Genomic DNA, 15966 nt, shown 5'->3' on the forward strand with positions numbered 1-15966 from the left:
GTCTTGTAGGCTTTAGTCATCCGTTCCAAAGTACACGTCGACTCAGCACACTAATCTCCTCAATATATGAATAATATTCCAAATTTTCGAGTAATACGGTCACTATGTTGACAATAATTATCTCAAATGCATACATTACAAGGCTCAGTTGGCGACCCACCGATCAAACCCACCTGCTGCACAGATTATGTTGTCTGACCTCTCTGTGAAGCCCTTTCATTGGGCTGCCGAAAAACTTCTCACTGACAGGAGGTGGCTCCATACCTGTTTGACTTCGCCGTGGGGATTCTGAGCAGTTTCTTCCCGCGACAAATTTCCAAGTTCTGGAAATGAAGACTGGTATATTCGCCCGCTCAGCCCATTTGTTCACTTCTTCGGCTTAAATGCGAAGTTTGTCAAATTCATTACTTACAGTCTGTGTTTCAGTGTCATATTGAGGTGACTCAAACGCGAACATACTTATATAATGCACACTTGCAGGCCATCAACCCGTATTCTCCCATGTATTCTGTCTCAGACTCCATATAAATCGAGAAAATCTCACAATGCTCGTTACAGTTGTACCAGCAAGCACGAAGACAGGCGCAGCAACCGCCAGATCGCTACTCGCTAAGCACGTGCAGGTTCGTGGGATCTACATTGATCTTTCCAAAATTCCGGCTGCATTTTCTGCAAATGCAAATATCTTTGCAATAGAGGGCCATGCGTCAGACGAGGGTACATTTGATCTGACGGGATCTGATGCTGTTCTAGCTATTATACCACCTGTCTTCGACGGTCGGGATCTGATCGAACATGCGGAGAAGATATCTTCAAATATCAAAAGTGCAATCGAGCTAGCTGGCAATGTTAAAAGACTTGTTCTGCTCAGCAGCGAAGGGGCTGAATTCAGCAAGAGTGTTTTAAGCATGTCCAGACCTCGTCCTATGGTCCTGCTTACCACGAAGACCAGGGCGAGATCAAGACAAATCATAAAGCGGAAGAAGTTCTTTGGAAGAGGAAAGTCGAAAGCGCTGTCTTTGTCCGATGTGCATATTTCATGGAGAACTGGACCGTAAATCTCGCAACCCTTAAGGGCCCAGATCTATTCTTCTTTTCGACAATTACACCGGTGGACTTTCAAATTCTGATGGTCTCAATCTCGGATATTGGCGCCACTCTCGCCGACCCGCTAACCGGCAAAGAGGCTCTGCCAACGAAACCATATATAGTTGAATTGCATGGTCCTCAGAAGTATAGTCCACTTGTCGTGCGTGGGGCATTTACACAGGCACTCGGAAAAGAAGTTGAGTTGCGACCAGTGGAAAAGGAGCGCCTCCGCCATTTCTATGCGAAGATTTTCCCTCCCACAATTCTCGACTGTTGGTTGAAATGGGGATGAGTATCCTCCCAGATGGAAAACTGGGTACAGAGTACATGCTTCACCCACGTGCCTCTACTCTTTACGGGCACAAAGATCTTGAGACTGCCGTCAAAGCGAGCTGCGATGCATGATGCTCATCCTGCACAAGAGTATATACTATTTCCTATGGTCGTATCTTCAAAAAAAAAAAAAAAAAAAAAAAAAACTCATTCCTCGTCTTTCTAGAGGAAGCCTACCAGTTCTAGTAGAAGTTCTGAAACGCGGCTGTGATATCTCATCTACTAGTTCACGTAGTTTGGCGAGATACTGAGGAAGTCAGTCTCCTGGAAGCACAAACTCTTAGGTCATTTTCGACAGGCTAGCATAATCATGGAGACTCACAACGACTGGTTGATAGGATTTGAAGTATTGTGTCGTCGAGTCCTACAATGGCACACTATACACACTACATAACAGTGAACAAGATTGCTCAATTTTCTGCGAGGCCTAGCTTCTGTGTGCCCATATTTGTGGCTTAGTCATTTACTAAAAGAGTTCCATCAAACATAAGGGATTCAAGGGTCAACATATGCATGACACAAAACAAGAACGAAGATCTTGGTATACGGGAAACCTGTGATTCGCCCATTGTCGCATACAAATTGTATGTGATGAGAGGAGTTCCTCAACTCTACACATACTCACCGATCAAACTTGGGGAAAGCAGAAAGCCCGGTCCCCGGAGCTTACCGTCCAATCTCAATAGCTAGGAAATACTCTCAAAGTAGTGGTAGCACGTTGACTTTCCTACCTGGCTGAAAAGTCTGGGGCTACGATCGGATACTCCATATGGTGAGCGTCCAAGAAGAATTACTGACGAAGCTTTGTCAAAGACCAATACGCTAGCATAGAAATTGAAGACTGAACGCATGGCCCAAGGGAGTCGCGAACTAGAAATTGTCCGTAGATGGGAACGCGATTATTGAAAGAAGAATACGATACTACACCATGGGGTAGACGGAACGTATCCAAACGTATCCAATACGCTCGGTCCATTAATGCCATCGAGCCATGAGAGGTGAGCAAGCTAATTCAGTGTACTCCTGTAAAGCATATCGCACAGCCCAAAATCGAGAGCAAGGATTAGGAAGGGCTCTTGCACCAAAAAACCCACGGTCAGAGTGCGCGGGACTGGCAGAAGGGTCCTCTTTCTCCCCATACTCTTCGCGTTCTTTAACGCCGACCCAGTGAGCCAAGCCTTCAACATTCACCGTAGCGCTTCAGCATCCATCGATGATTATTTTTGCTAGAGAGGAGCCCACTCAGCAGAGGAGAATCTGATAAAGATTGAACTCGACGACATCTCCTGCAAAGGGGCATGGGCGCGGAAAGCTGGGCCCTGCATCGCAGCCCCAAAGACCGAGCTCCCACAACTAATCAGACAGAAGGAAAACACCGGCAAGGTCAAATAGTCGCAAACTGAATGCAAGTCTTACCGTATCCCACAGCCTTATCATTGGGTGTGACTTTCGATCGGAAGTTAGGGTGGAAAGAGCAAGTACAACAAGCGCAACCATGGCCTCAGTTGCCCCGAGCGGGTTGCGACACCCGCGCTCATAACGTATGCGACAGCTCTGCCGATCATGCTTCACGGCAGTCATTGAATATGCATTATCCACTGAAAGACTTAACTCGCTTTCGGCATCTGAGCAGAATACAAAGAATTTCGTTAGTCCGCATCCTGTCAGCTTTCAGAAGTGTGGCCACAATAAATTGAGAATAGAAACACAAATCCTTCCTATCCACTTGGTCCTTCGTCGCTAAGTCCAACACACAATTGCAAGTATCCATACGCCACCACGGGTGTATCACAGACCGGGAAGCAGCAAGGGGGCAGGCCAAAACTTTCAGTCAACATCATTGTCGTTTACTCGGACGACCTAGGACGCGAAAGCCAATTAGGGGCCGCTATAGTATTTAAAGACAGAATGAGGATGGTTGAATCCCAACAGATCGAAGTTGAGCAGATGAATCACTAGCCAGTCCACGCAGCGGAGCTGATAGGAAACGGTGAGCACCGTATTCAAAAGGGCTCACCGGAGAGTAAGACCGGAATATCGACAAACGACGGCAACAATTTCTCTGCGATGGCAGGTCGGCGGGCGGCCTTGCAAGCAATAAACTCCACAGGTCATATCAACGAATCGTTCATGCGATCCATCAAAGTGCTCAGTAGCCCTGCCAGACTCCTCAGGCCTACCAGACTCCTCAGGCCTACCAGACTGTACTGCATACTGCGGGCATGAGTCTGATGATTTGGGCCCTTTTTAGATTTACAAAGAGCGTTCTGTGGCCTCTATGGTCCATGGGCTGGAATATACACATGGCCAGGGATTTTGGGTTAGTTATGTATTAGATCCGTGGAACCAATTCGAGGGCGGATTTGAGTCTAGAGATGCAGGTCCGCGGTTGAAAGTCTGTAGTGGGAAGGCCTTGGCTGTAAGACCTGTGACCCAAAACAGTTGATTCGGAGCTATGGTTTGTATTGAGATAAGTGATTGTACGATTGATTCTGCTTGACTTATCTACTGAGGAGGCGTAATTGGTCTTTTATACCTTTGACCGCAATCCCACTTAGCGACCGTAATATCCAACACCGAGTCCTCTCGGAAACCCCGAAACCATTCAATCGCTGTCGTGCAACAGGTTTAGTGAACCCATCGGCGATGTGCTCAGTAGTTGGATTGTACTGCAGTTCTGTCGTCCCAGTATCTTGCACATCTCCTTGCCACTTGCGTTGAATTTCCATGTGTTTTGTGCAAGAGTGGTACTGCGGATTTGAGGACAGAGCGATAGCTCCTTGGTTGTCGCCACAGAGGATCGTTGCGGCCTTTCCTTGTCTCGTGTTCAATTCATTAATGAGTCTTCTCAACCAGACTGTTTCTTTGGTTGCTTGGGTCTGCCCTAGAAACTCGGCTTCGCAGATTGAGAGGGCAACGACACACTGGCGCTTCGATTGCCAGCTGATTGCTACACTCCCGTTGTTGATCGTCTTGTGTCATGACATCCAACCCAGTCTGCATCCGTAAAGCCCTTCAGCATCTGAATATGGCCCATGTACGTGAGTCTGAGGACTTTCGTGCTTCTGAAGTACCACAGGATGCGCCGCGCGTGCTTCATGTGTTGAGGTCCAGGATTTGCTAGGTACCTGCTCGCCACGGAGACCACATACGCGATCCTCCCATAGGAATCTTGACCAGCTAATTCAAAGCTCGTCCTTTTAATCGCTGATATGAATGGTAATATAACCGGTGGTAATCACACCTGCATCTCTCGCAGGCACTGTCTGGCTTGCACTCCTCGATGTAACCTATCATTGTCAGTACAGCGGAAAATCGGTTCTGGGTCAAAGAAGAGAACTTATCAGGTGACTCAGACACAGACCTGCTTGACTTTGCAGAGTCAGGTGAAGAGATTGTAGAGCAACTTGCCGGGGGCAGAGGACGTATTTATAGGCTACTCGGCTCGTCTTTTCGCACAAGTGCGCTGCTTGGTAGAACGCGTTGAGGAACAACTACCTTAATCGAGGCTTGTTGAAACCCATTTTTTTTTTTTTTTTTTTTACCGCAATTATTTGTCAACTTGGTCGTCAGTATAGACACTTCGGAGCTAATTCCGACGGTGCGGGTGCACCAGCCTCACATCACAACACATATTTCTTGTTCTGATACCTCATTTGTGAGCGTTTCAATGATGAATCACCGAAAACCGCCTAAGAGTTCATACCTAGAAGACATGGACATTCTCCTTAGCCTCGCTTCAGTGATGTGTTGGTTGTATCGAGCTGTGGGTCTGTCCGTCTAGACTGCAGAAAGCGAGGTCGTACCCGGCCCGCGTCAACCCGTTGAAGCTTAGCCACATGTTGTCAACACTCAATTTCCGAACTTGTGATCATGAAAATACATTGAACAACAATTTTTTCTTTCTTTTTTTTGAATAAAAAAATCCTTTGCTTAATGACTATAAGTTATACAAAATTATATATGTCGGATTTCTGAGGCGTTCAACGTGTTGAGATTCATGAGAAAGTCTCGAGCTAATTGAAGATTCTCACACGAATCGATACATGTGACACGTATATTCAGCACTATCTGCGGAAAAGGGGGTCTCTTCGATGCACCTCATCTTCGGCGCACATATCTAGGGCCCCTAGCACATGCTGAGCAGACCCTGTAGACTATGCAGGGCTTCATCTTCTCCTATAAGATGATAATTGACTCTCAGAGTACATGGAATTGATACCACGAACCAAAGGCGCCATTAACAGCCTTACCAAGGTACAGTGGGATGTGGTGGTTGCAGCGAGGCAAGGGGAGCTGCAGGCGGTCGGCCCCTTATTTGCCTCATCTAACGCCGCATTCTCCACCGGACACTCTCGACACATTTGGTGATATCCTTCGCTACAAATGGCCAACAGAGTGAGAAAATTATCATTAGAATGGCACAGGCGAGAATCTAAGTCTGACAGCAAATTTGTCAAATGGTCTTTCTTGCTGAGTTGGTCACGTCATGACTCATGACTGTTTGCAGCGCCCAGTCAATTTATCATTTGATAAGGCCTCGACCGAAACCGGGAAGTGAGGAGTGCTATCATCATACGTGTAATATTGCGTCGTATAGAATACAGTTTAGTACTCTCTGGCTCGGATCCTGCCGTGCAGATACTCAACTGACCACTTCATACTTGACTGATGCTATAATTAGTACTGCTGATTTTACAGTAAAATACATTATTTTCTTCCGGAACGTCCGAATATATGTTCTTGAACCATGGTTCATAGAGTATCATAGAACTTGTGAACGCCCTCTACAGTAAATCGCCCCAAAGACAAAATCTCATTTGTGGCACAGGGCAAATCATTGGCGTTGAGACATGAATGTGTAATTTATCACCTCCGATATGGGGTTTTGGGGTTTCATTCGCTCGAAGGTTGAATTCTATGATCGTCGTGACTAGAATATAGTCGAGACTTGAAATTAACCCCCTTCTCGTCACGAAATTATTAAACCGCCGTTATTGAACATCACTCGTACCTGACAGTACAGCTTCGCTCTGACCATTGCTGTACTTTACGGTGTCGCTCAATAAACGGAAGGAGATATTTCCAGGATACCTAGGTATCATACGCCAAGATGCAGCTCTCAGCGCTTCTCATACAGGCAATTCTCTTCAATTTCGTCTCATGTTGGCCCTATGATGAGGCTCTCGTTGATTATAATCTGAACCAAAACGAAAGCGCTCAAAGCCCCATCGATTACTGGGGAGCATGGCCAGACCATGACTATCATCCGTCGCCAGAGAACTGGCGTTTCCCTTTTATACCATTTTTTTGGACCGAATATCTAATGGTGACCCTACAAACGACGATATCAACGCGACTGATTTTGAGCATGTCGTCAACTCTAATCAGATGCGACACGGCGGCGACCTGGATGGCTTGGTAGATACGCTGGACTATATCCATGGCATGGGCTTCAAAGTTTGTTCAGCTTACCCTAGCCATATCTAATAATTGACACTGGCAGGCCATTTACTTTGCTGGGACATTTTTGGAGAACCTACCCTGGGCCTACGATGGCTACTCACCAGCCGATACTACTCTCCTCGACAGGCATTATGGTACCTTGAATAACTGGAGACGGACCGTGAAGGAGATACACAATAGAGGCATGTATGTGCTGGTAGACAATACGCTTGCAACGTAAGTCGATGTCAAGGCACTTTTGAAGATTTTTGAATGCCCAAGAGCTTATCGAAGATTCAATATAGATTGAGCAACCTGATAGGGTTTGAAGGCCACCTGAACGGTTCAGCAGATTTCAAAGCAAGTGAATACCGTGCTCAATGGGTCACGGACAGACAGTACGCCGATTTTTCGTTTGGGAATACCTGGAACAACACCTGCACCTATCCAAGGTTTTGGTACGAAAATGGGTATCCACTGGCAAGTAAGGAAGTGGAAGATCTCAATGGTTGTTATAACAGCGATTTTGATCAGCACGGGGAACTAGAGGCATTCGGCAATTTTCCTGACTGGCAGCGCCAGCTCACAAAGTTTGCCTCGGTGCAGGACCGCCTACGTGAATGGCACAAGCCCGTGCGCGATGTCATCACTCGACACTCCTGTTTCCAAATCGCCAGCCTAGACATTGACGGGTTCCGCTTTGATAAAGCTGTTCAAGCGTCGCTCGAGCCCCTGAGCGATATGATGGCCGTCTATCGTGAATGTGCGAAGAAGTTCGGAAAGAACAATTTTTTCCTTCCCGGTGAAATTACGTCAGGAAACACCTTTGGTAGTCTCTATCTCGGCCGCGGGCGTCAGCCAGATCAGTTGCCTATTTCTACAGGCGCTGCTACCAAGTTAACAAACGCCTCCGAAGGGGTATTCTTGAGAGAGGATGGCTTGCAAGCACTAGATGCCTCCGCCTTTCACTATACCATTTACCGTTCATTGACCCGTTTTCTGGGAATGGATGGTAATTTGGTTGCAGGATATGACTTGTCTACCGATTTCATCAAAGCCTGGAATGAGATGCTTGTCACAAATGACTTCTTAAATGCATTCACAGGCGAGCTAGATCCCCGACATATGTACGGTGTCTCGAACCAAGATAACTTCCGCTGGCCAACAATTCAGAACGGCACGTCCAAATACCTTTTGGGATTGAACATTGTCTCTTTGGTGCTCCCAGGAATTCCTCTTGTCCTGTGGGGTGAAGAGCAGGCAATGTATGTGTTCGATGCTACCGCTTCTAACTATCTCTACGGTAGGCAGCCCTTGTCGTCCCAGACTGCCTGGTGGACAAATGGATGCTTCAATCTGAACACTACAAAGTTCTACAATTTCCCGATTGAAAAGGGTCGCAATGGTTGCAATGATATCACTGTCACCTATGATCAACGCAATCCTGCCCATCCACTCCGCAACATCATGAAGCGAATGTTCGAGATCCGAACACAACTTCCGGTCGCAAATGATGGCTTGTTTCTTCAGACGATTTCTCAACTCACTGAAGACATCTACCTTCCTGGCTCATCAACCACTCCGACGGTCACCGGTCTTTGGTCGGTCTTGCGAGCCTATTACCCAGAGGTCCAGACAGAAGCAATCCTGGCTAACGAGACAATGTGGCTCGTGTATCAAAATGGAAACAGGACCAAATCTTTTGGCGGCAGTTGCAGCAACAGCAGTGCTGCCTTGTTGTCTCCATTTGTGTCGGGGAAAAGGTTGAAGAACCTCTTTTATCCCTACGATGAGCTTGTCGTGGATGATGGTCCCACAAACTCCCCCTATGGATGCATTAAGGGCGGCATGGAGTTGCTTCCATGGGAATACCGGGCGTATGTGGAAACCGAGACTTTTGTGGAGCCTGGCCCTACAGTCACCGAGTTTGTCCCTGGCCACGATTCTAGGTTGCTATCTCCAGAAGACACGGCCGAAACGATCCCTGTACAGCTCGGATATTCCGCAGAAATGACTTGTGACATCATTACCAACGGAATCACCCTGAAATCCACAACCGAGAAAGGCATCGACGCCTCAATTGATACCGCCAGTGTCAGCTGCACCAATATCACTGCCAGGACGACCAGCAACAACTATATTGGAGAGGTTCCGACCGTCTGGTCATGGTCTGCAAACCTGACGAATGTCCATCACGGAATTCATCAACTCACCGTTGCCAATGTTTCCACCTCTCACACGTCTGGAGTATATACCAATGCGACCGACAGCTTTTTGATACGCGTTGGTGTTCACACCAATCCCCTGATCACTCCGCTATCCAATTACTCCACCAGCCTAGTGCAAAAGTCCGACAACGGGCTCTATGTCAAGCACAACGCTGCGGGCGCTGATAAGTTTCGGTACTCATCTGATTTCGGAAATACCTGGTCCAAATGGATGGAGTATGAGGGTGGTAACACGAGTGTTTCCGCGCCGACTTTTACCGGAACATCCAAGCAGACATGGAAAGGAACTCACATCCGCATGCAATACTTTTCAAGACTCACTGGGAGTAGCGATTACATGCAGGAAGGTGATTACAATTGGGATGAAAGCTCAATCAGAAGATTCCCTCACTTGTGGTTCAACGGCCCATTCAACCAGTACGGTTATGATGCGGGACTAGACAACAAAATGCGGTTCGATAGCGCGTCTTTGCGCTGGAACTATGACTTTGTCTACGAATGGCCAGCCGTAGGGCAGCTGAATGTCTGGGGTATTGATTCGTCGGGTGTTCCGGACAACAAAGAGGTCTACGGTGATGTGGGCAACTCATCCACAATTCTCAAACTTCCCCCATCTTATCTCTCTTCCAACGTTATCAATATCAGCGACGCGCCTCCTTTTCCACATCTTGGCTGGAAGATCTCTCTCAACGATGCAAACTTGCGATATGAAAAAATTCCTATCGGATCTGGACGGGCCCAGCTTGCTCTCTTCGTTCTTCTGTGGATTGGTCCGGTCATTATGGGTCTGGCTGGTGTCTTGATCTTTATCCGAACCTTCTATCAAGTCAAACTCAACAGAGACGGCAATACTCTCAAGGTCGAAAAGTTGCCTAACTTGTTCTGGCGTAAAGTCAGAGACAAGCTTTCCAGGAACGGTGACTCGGATGTCGAAATTTCAGAAAAGTTTGTACCGACAGGCACTACCGTGGGAGGAGTGGTCAACCAGCGACGTACAGTTTTGATCGCCACAATGGAATATGACGTACAAGACTGGAAATTGAAAGTCAAGATCGGCGGCCTTGGAGTCATGGCCCAGCTCATGTCCTTGAATCTGACGCACCAGAACCTGATCTGGGTGGTGCCATGTGTTGGTGATATTGATTACCCCGTGGACACGCCAATTGAACCGTACGTCGTGACGATCCTGGATCGGCCCTACTTAGTCCACGTGCAGTGCCACACCGTGGGGAACATCACTTATGTCTTGCTTGATGCTCCCGTTTTCCGGCAGCAAACTAAAGCGGAACCATATCCACCCCGTATGGATGACCTTGAAAGTGCGATCTACTATTCGGCTTGGAATCAGTGTATCGCAGAGACAATCAGGCGAACACCCTCTATCGACTTCTACCACATCAACGATTTCCATGGGTGCGTTGCACCGCTGTATTTGTTGCCGAAACGAACCATTCCAGTTTGTCTTTCCTTGCACAATGCCGAATTTCAAGGTCTCTGGCCGTTGAGAACCCAAAAGGAGAAGAAAGAAGTCTGCTCTGTTTTCAATCTCCCCGTTGGGATAGCGAGCAAGTACTGCCAATTTGGAAGCGTTTTCAACCTGCTCCATACCGGTGCGAGCTATCTGCGATTCCATCAGCACGGATTTGGTGCAGTGGGTGTGTCCCAGAAATACGGAAAGCGCTCATGGGCTCGATATCCAATTTTCTGGAGCCTTAGCAATATCGGTAGCCTTCCGAATCCAGACCCCTCCGATACAGGCTCTGTGAATACGGGCGCAGAAGTGCGGGTCAATGTTCAATCTCACGCCGATCTCATCCATAATAAGCTTCAGACACAGAGATGGGCCGGTCTGAACGAGGACCCGAATGCTGACTTGCTCGTGTTCGTGGGACGGTGGTCAAAGCAAAAGGGAGTAGACCTGATCGCGGATGTTATACCAGCGATTCTGTCTAGCAGACCACTTGTACAACTGATCGTGGTCGGCCCACTCGTCGACCTATATGGCAAAATGGCTGCTATAAAGCTCAAGCGGATAATGGAAATGTACCCTGGTCGGGTATTCTCAAGGCCAGAATTTACGATCCTTCCACCCTGTATATTTTCCGGTGCCGATTTCGCCTTGATCCCATCGCGAGACGAGCCATTTGGATTGGTTGCCGTTGAGTTTGGTCGCAAGGGTGCTCTCGGAATTGGTTCTCACATTGGAGGTCTCGGAACAATGCCTGGCTGGTGGTACACTGTGGAGTCCGACTCGGCTCGTCATCTTCTGCATCAGTTGAAGACTGCCATCAAGTCTGCCTTGGCTTCATCCCGAGAGACCAGAGAAACAATGCGTGCAAACTCCGCTAAACAGCGATTTCCTGTCCTTGAGTGGGTTCAAAAGCTCGAAACGTTGCAACGAACTGCAATCAAAATACATCACGACAAGGACGGAAACCGTGCGATAGGCCAGGCCCGAGATTCTCAGATGAATTGGAACGTAAGGGGCCCGCTGTTTCCTGGGAGATCACGTCCAGTATCCCGTCAGTCATTAGCAGGGGCTTTGGAAACTCCGCCGGAGACAGCACCGCAGCCCGTTCAGCCTTCTATTCTAGATGTACAAGCAACCGGGCTTGAAAATTTGAACGAGTCCGGCGGTCCCAGCATCGGCATGCCGGGCTGCAAACTGCCATTCGGTCGACGATTCGGATCTGGACAGGGCAGAAAACTGCGCGGGAGCCAGTTGTTCGACGGTAATACCACAGAAGCCCACGGAGATAACAATTTGACACCACAGGAGTGGAACGCCGCCATTGGAGGATCTATGGAAGCTAAAAATTGGCCTCGCGGATTTCGGGATCTCAGCTCACCTTCTCGTGACAACATGTACCTTCATGACGAATCAACGTCCGACTCATCGCGCTTTGTCTCTCTAGACATCTCTTCAGAGAGAACGCCCGTGGATTCTGATGGCTTAGATTCTGGTAATGCTACGCCTGCTACGCATGTCCGCAACCCGTCTGTTCTTTCTCTGCTGTCTGTCTTTGGGGACCACGACCAACCTGTCTTCAATTTGCAAAAGGTTGACCCAACCTTTACTGACGAAATGGGTCACTTCGCACGTAACTTTGAAAGGCTACTCACCAGCCTCAACAAGAATAACTCAATCACCGATCACTGTATTGATGTCTATTTGATGAAAAGCGAGCGGAAATTCTTCGACATGTACACCGACGCGCAGTTGAAAAAGCAGCCCAATGTGGAGGAGCGTTCCCTGACTGGAGCTGGCTTGAGCTATGCTGTTGATGACACAGAGTATGACAGTGTCTCACTTCCCCCTGGACGCTCGGAATCAAATGGAGCGGATGGCATCGATCAATGGCTCTCCCGTCTTGGATACAAAAGACCCATCGCGATTCAGAGATTTATGAGATGGCGTATTGGAAACTGGCCTGTCTACGCTTTATTTTTGGGCCTGGGCCAGATCATCGCCACTAACTCGGCGCAAACTACTCTCTTGGTTGGACATATCGGCGAAACTGCCGTCAAACTCTATATCATTGCAGCTGTCTACTGTCTGTCTTCGATTGCTTGGTGGTTTTTGTTTTGTTGCTTCCCATCCGTGATATGCCTCGTCCTTCCTTGGTTCATATACTGCATTTCATTCGCTATCATAGGCATTTCTCCATTTGCACACTCATCTACCGGTCGGGCATGGGCCCAGTACGTTGGCGCAGGCGTCTATGCCGCCGCCTCCTCAAGCGGCTCTTTGTTCTTTGCACTCAATTTCGGTGATCAAGGAGCCCTCCCGGTCAAAGATTGGATGTTCCGAGCAAGCTTCATACAGGGCATACAACAGCTATACACGGTCGCTCTATGGTTTTGGAGCTCTAAAGTCTCTGCAGTGGAGGTTGAAGGCATCTCAACAGCTGCCTTGAGCTCATGGAGACTCACGGCTGTCTTGATGCCCATCGCCGCAGCGTGTTTCACCATTGGTGTGCTTCTTGCCCTAGGCCTGCCCGATTACTACCGTCAAGCCCCCGGAAAGATCATATTCTTCTACACTTCGATCTTCCGTCGGCGCATCGTTCTCTGGTTCTTTTTCATGGTCATCATTCAGAACTGGTTCCTCTCCGCAGTGTTTGGTCGAAATTGGTCATTTCTCTGGTCCTCTCAGCATGCCAAACCGTGGCAAGTTCTTCTCTTGGTGATTCTATTTTTTGTTGCTGTTTGGACTCTGATGCTATTCGTCTTCCGCGACTTGTCAAAAGAGCACAGTTGGATCTTACCCGTCTTCGGTCTAAGTCTCGGTGCGCCACGCTGGGCGCAAACATGGTGGGGAGTATCCAACATCGGCTACTATCTGCCATGGGCCGGGGGTATGACTTCCGGAGCCCTTATATCGCGATGTCTCTGGCTCTGGCTTGGCGTTCTCGATGAGATTCAACAAGTCGGCCTGGGGATGATTCTCTTGCAGACTCTAACAAGGGTTCACGTCTGCTTCGTCCTTCTGGCTGCGCAATCTATCGGATCTATCGCTACAATCTGTGCACGTGGATTTGCGCCTAATAAGCTCGGCCCAGCAGGTGTCTCTCCAGATGTGGGCTCATCCCTGGATAAAGTTGGCAATGCGTGGTTTTGGATTGCCCTTTCCTTCCAGCTTTTCGCTAGGTCAGTCACAGTATATCCTCTCCCGTCTTCTGATATTTGACTTACAGTTAATACAGCTTGGGTTTTCTTCTCTTTTATCGCCGAGAGCAGCTTAACAGGCCGTAAGTTCTATATCATAAATTTCGAGATGATTGGTCACAACCACTGTATGGCGACTACTTGCGACGCCAGGGCTCGGTATAAATTTTCGCATTTCAGGCCAGTCTCCGCTTTTAGCCATTGCTACAAATGGTCGCATCAACACAGTGGCGATGCTGTTGAAACTGAGAGCGTAAGATTTAGTGGGCATGGAATGACCGATCCACCCGCATATTGAGTGGCCGCACGAGGCCACCTTTAGGTGACCTCCGCAGAATCGATTACACCAGCTGCAAAGAACTGAGGCGGGTCTCAATACCGAGCCACGTAAGATGTATTTTTTATAAATGGATGCTTTAGTAGCAATTGCATTAGGCATTTACTTGGACCTTTTCAAGTTGGAGCAAGATTTCTATCCTTGTGACGGTCTCAGCATCCGTGTCCGACAACCTTGGTGTGAGCAGCTCCTGAAATGATTCCAATTATTTCCAGAATTAGTATCCTGCAGGGCGGGGCAGGTGTATTATCCGCGTCTCCAATAGTTAGCAAGCCTGTGAGAGATACAGGTATGATTCCCACCGGATAAATTGCCATTCACATCAGTAATTAAAAAAACGAGCTTTGAATTAGCTGGTCAAGGTTTCTATGTGAAGATGGCTTTCGCCACAGTAGCTGTTTAAGCTGTTCTACTGTCCGGCCCCTGTGCGTCTTCCCAACGGACAGTACGAACACCCGTGTCGCAGGTATGTGAATCTTAGCCTGACCTGTCTGGACTCTACTGATACTGTAGATGATGCGATATTAATAGAACCGAGGACATTTGACTACAATGCACGAGCACAAGGGCCATAGCTCTTTGCCCTCTTGGTTAAGGTGCTGATCACCGGAACTCGGCTGATCTCATCGAAAATAGTCATCAATGAATGTCGACGCGCCGCCGTGGAAGGTGACTTCCTGGTCGACCAGGTCTGAGTTGAAAAACGTGAATAGCATTGGCGAGAGGGGAGAGCCTTCCGCTAGTCCGGCATTTGATAGTGGTGCCACCTCTGTCCTAAAGCCGTCGAAACCATTGTTGGCATGGCGGTCGCTCATGAAGCTCCCGATCCATTTTCCGGTCGCGCTTGGGATTCTCCTGGCTCGAATTCGGGCGTCTAAGCTTGATTTGTTGACGCCATTGAAGGCCCCTTTCAGGTCGAAGGCGACGAGTGTCACTACCTTGTGCTGGTTCCATGCTCGATCGATGGCGTTAGATAGAACTAGGAGGGCTTGCTCGGTGGTTCTTCCCGGGCGCCCGCCGAATTGGGTGTCTGGTAATAAGTTGTGGTTCTCGGCAAGATACAAGATACGATAGTCGTCTAGCCATCATCGCCTCGAGAAGTTTGCCTAGCGTGTTGAGGAGCGATATAGGTCGATAGGCACCAGGGGCTGAGTAGTATAGAATGCCGCAGGCTGCGCGGGAATTTTATTTATTTATCTTGATAACTCAAGTTTATACCAAATCAGGGGGGCTTAATGGCCAGATGCTAACTTGTTGAAAATCAAGCATGGGGTGTATCAACAGCCGTGATAAGTTGACAACTCGTCACCAACCCCAAGGGAACTTCACCGGTGGTTGTATTGGTCGTTAAAAAAGTAATTACCTTCATGATGGAGGGTAAACAAATGTAGATAGCAGAGCTATTCAGGTGTCATTATCGCCCACGAGCGCTGAACAACAATGAGACTTCATCAATGCCTATCAACATGGCAAACTTGAGTGTCGCTCGCTTGCAATGATGGAACCACGCCGTTACAAAGTGCTCAAACTGCTTGCTTTTGATCCCAAAGTATCAATGCTTGCTCATTGCAGAGTTGTAGAAGGATGTCGCTGTCGCTTGCGAGCCACTCATTTGACTCTTGAAGCTGTCGCTGCTCTTCCACGAGTCGTATCTTTTCGGCAGATTTGACAACGTAGCATTCCCACATGCAAAATTACAAGTCCAGCAGTCTGAGGGCTGGTGTAGCCAGGGCGTCGTTGTGGTGTAGAAGTTTCATGAACTCCGCCATAAGGGAACCGCGTGTGCGCACTGGAATCTATGCAGTATTAGTAATCTCCTTTGTTTGCTATCGATGAGGGCCTGAACAACCTCAGCTTCGATGGATG

General features: G+C 48.3%; 2 protein-coding genes across 2 annotated transcripts; both read left to right on the top strand.

The window, feature by feature from the left end:
• Window positions 1-545: 545 nt before the first annotated feature.
• Window positions 546-1381, top strand: N7506_005753 (uncharacterized protein; the record flags this gene model as incomplete). The annotated part of the gene is given in 2 exon segments (XM_056955046.1): window positions 546-899; window positions 917-1381. 2 exon segments carry the CDS (start codon window positions 546-548, stop codon window positions 1379-1381), a joined length of 819 nt encoding a protein of 272 aa, XP_056812023.1.
• Window positions 1382-6813: 5432 nt separating this feature from the next.
• N7506_005754 (uncharacterized protein) lies at window positions 6814-13850 on the top strand (the record flags this gene model as incomplete). Its single annotated transcript, XM_056955047.1, has 4 exons — window positions 6814-6882; window positions 6929-7104; window positions 7173-13745; window positions 13802-13850. The coding sequence occupies 4 exons, from the start codon at window positions 6814-6816 to the stop codon at window positions 13848-13850; spliced, it is 6867 nt and encodes a 2288-aa protein (XP_056812024.1).
• Between the last annotated feature and the right edge of the window lie 2116 nt (window positions 13851-15966).

Source organism: Penicillium brevicompactum, assembly GCF_028827555.1.
Source record: "Penicillium brevicompactum strain IBT 35665 chromosome Unknown utg000004l_segment0_segment0, whole genome shotgun sequence".
Lineage (NCBI taxonomy): Eukaryota > Fungi > Ascomycota > Eurotiomycetes > Eurotiales > Aspergillaceae > Penicillium > Penicillium brevicompactum.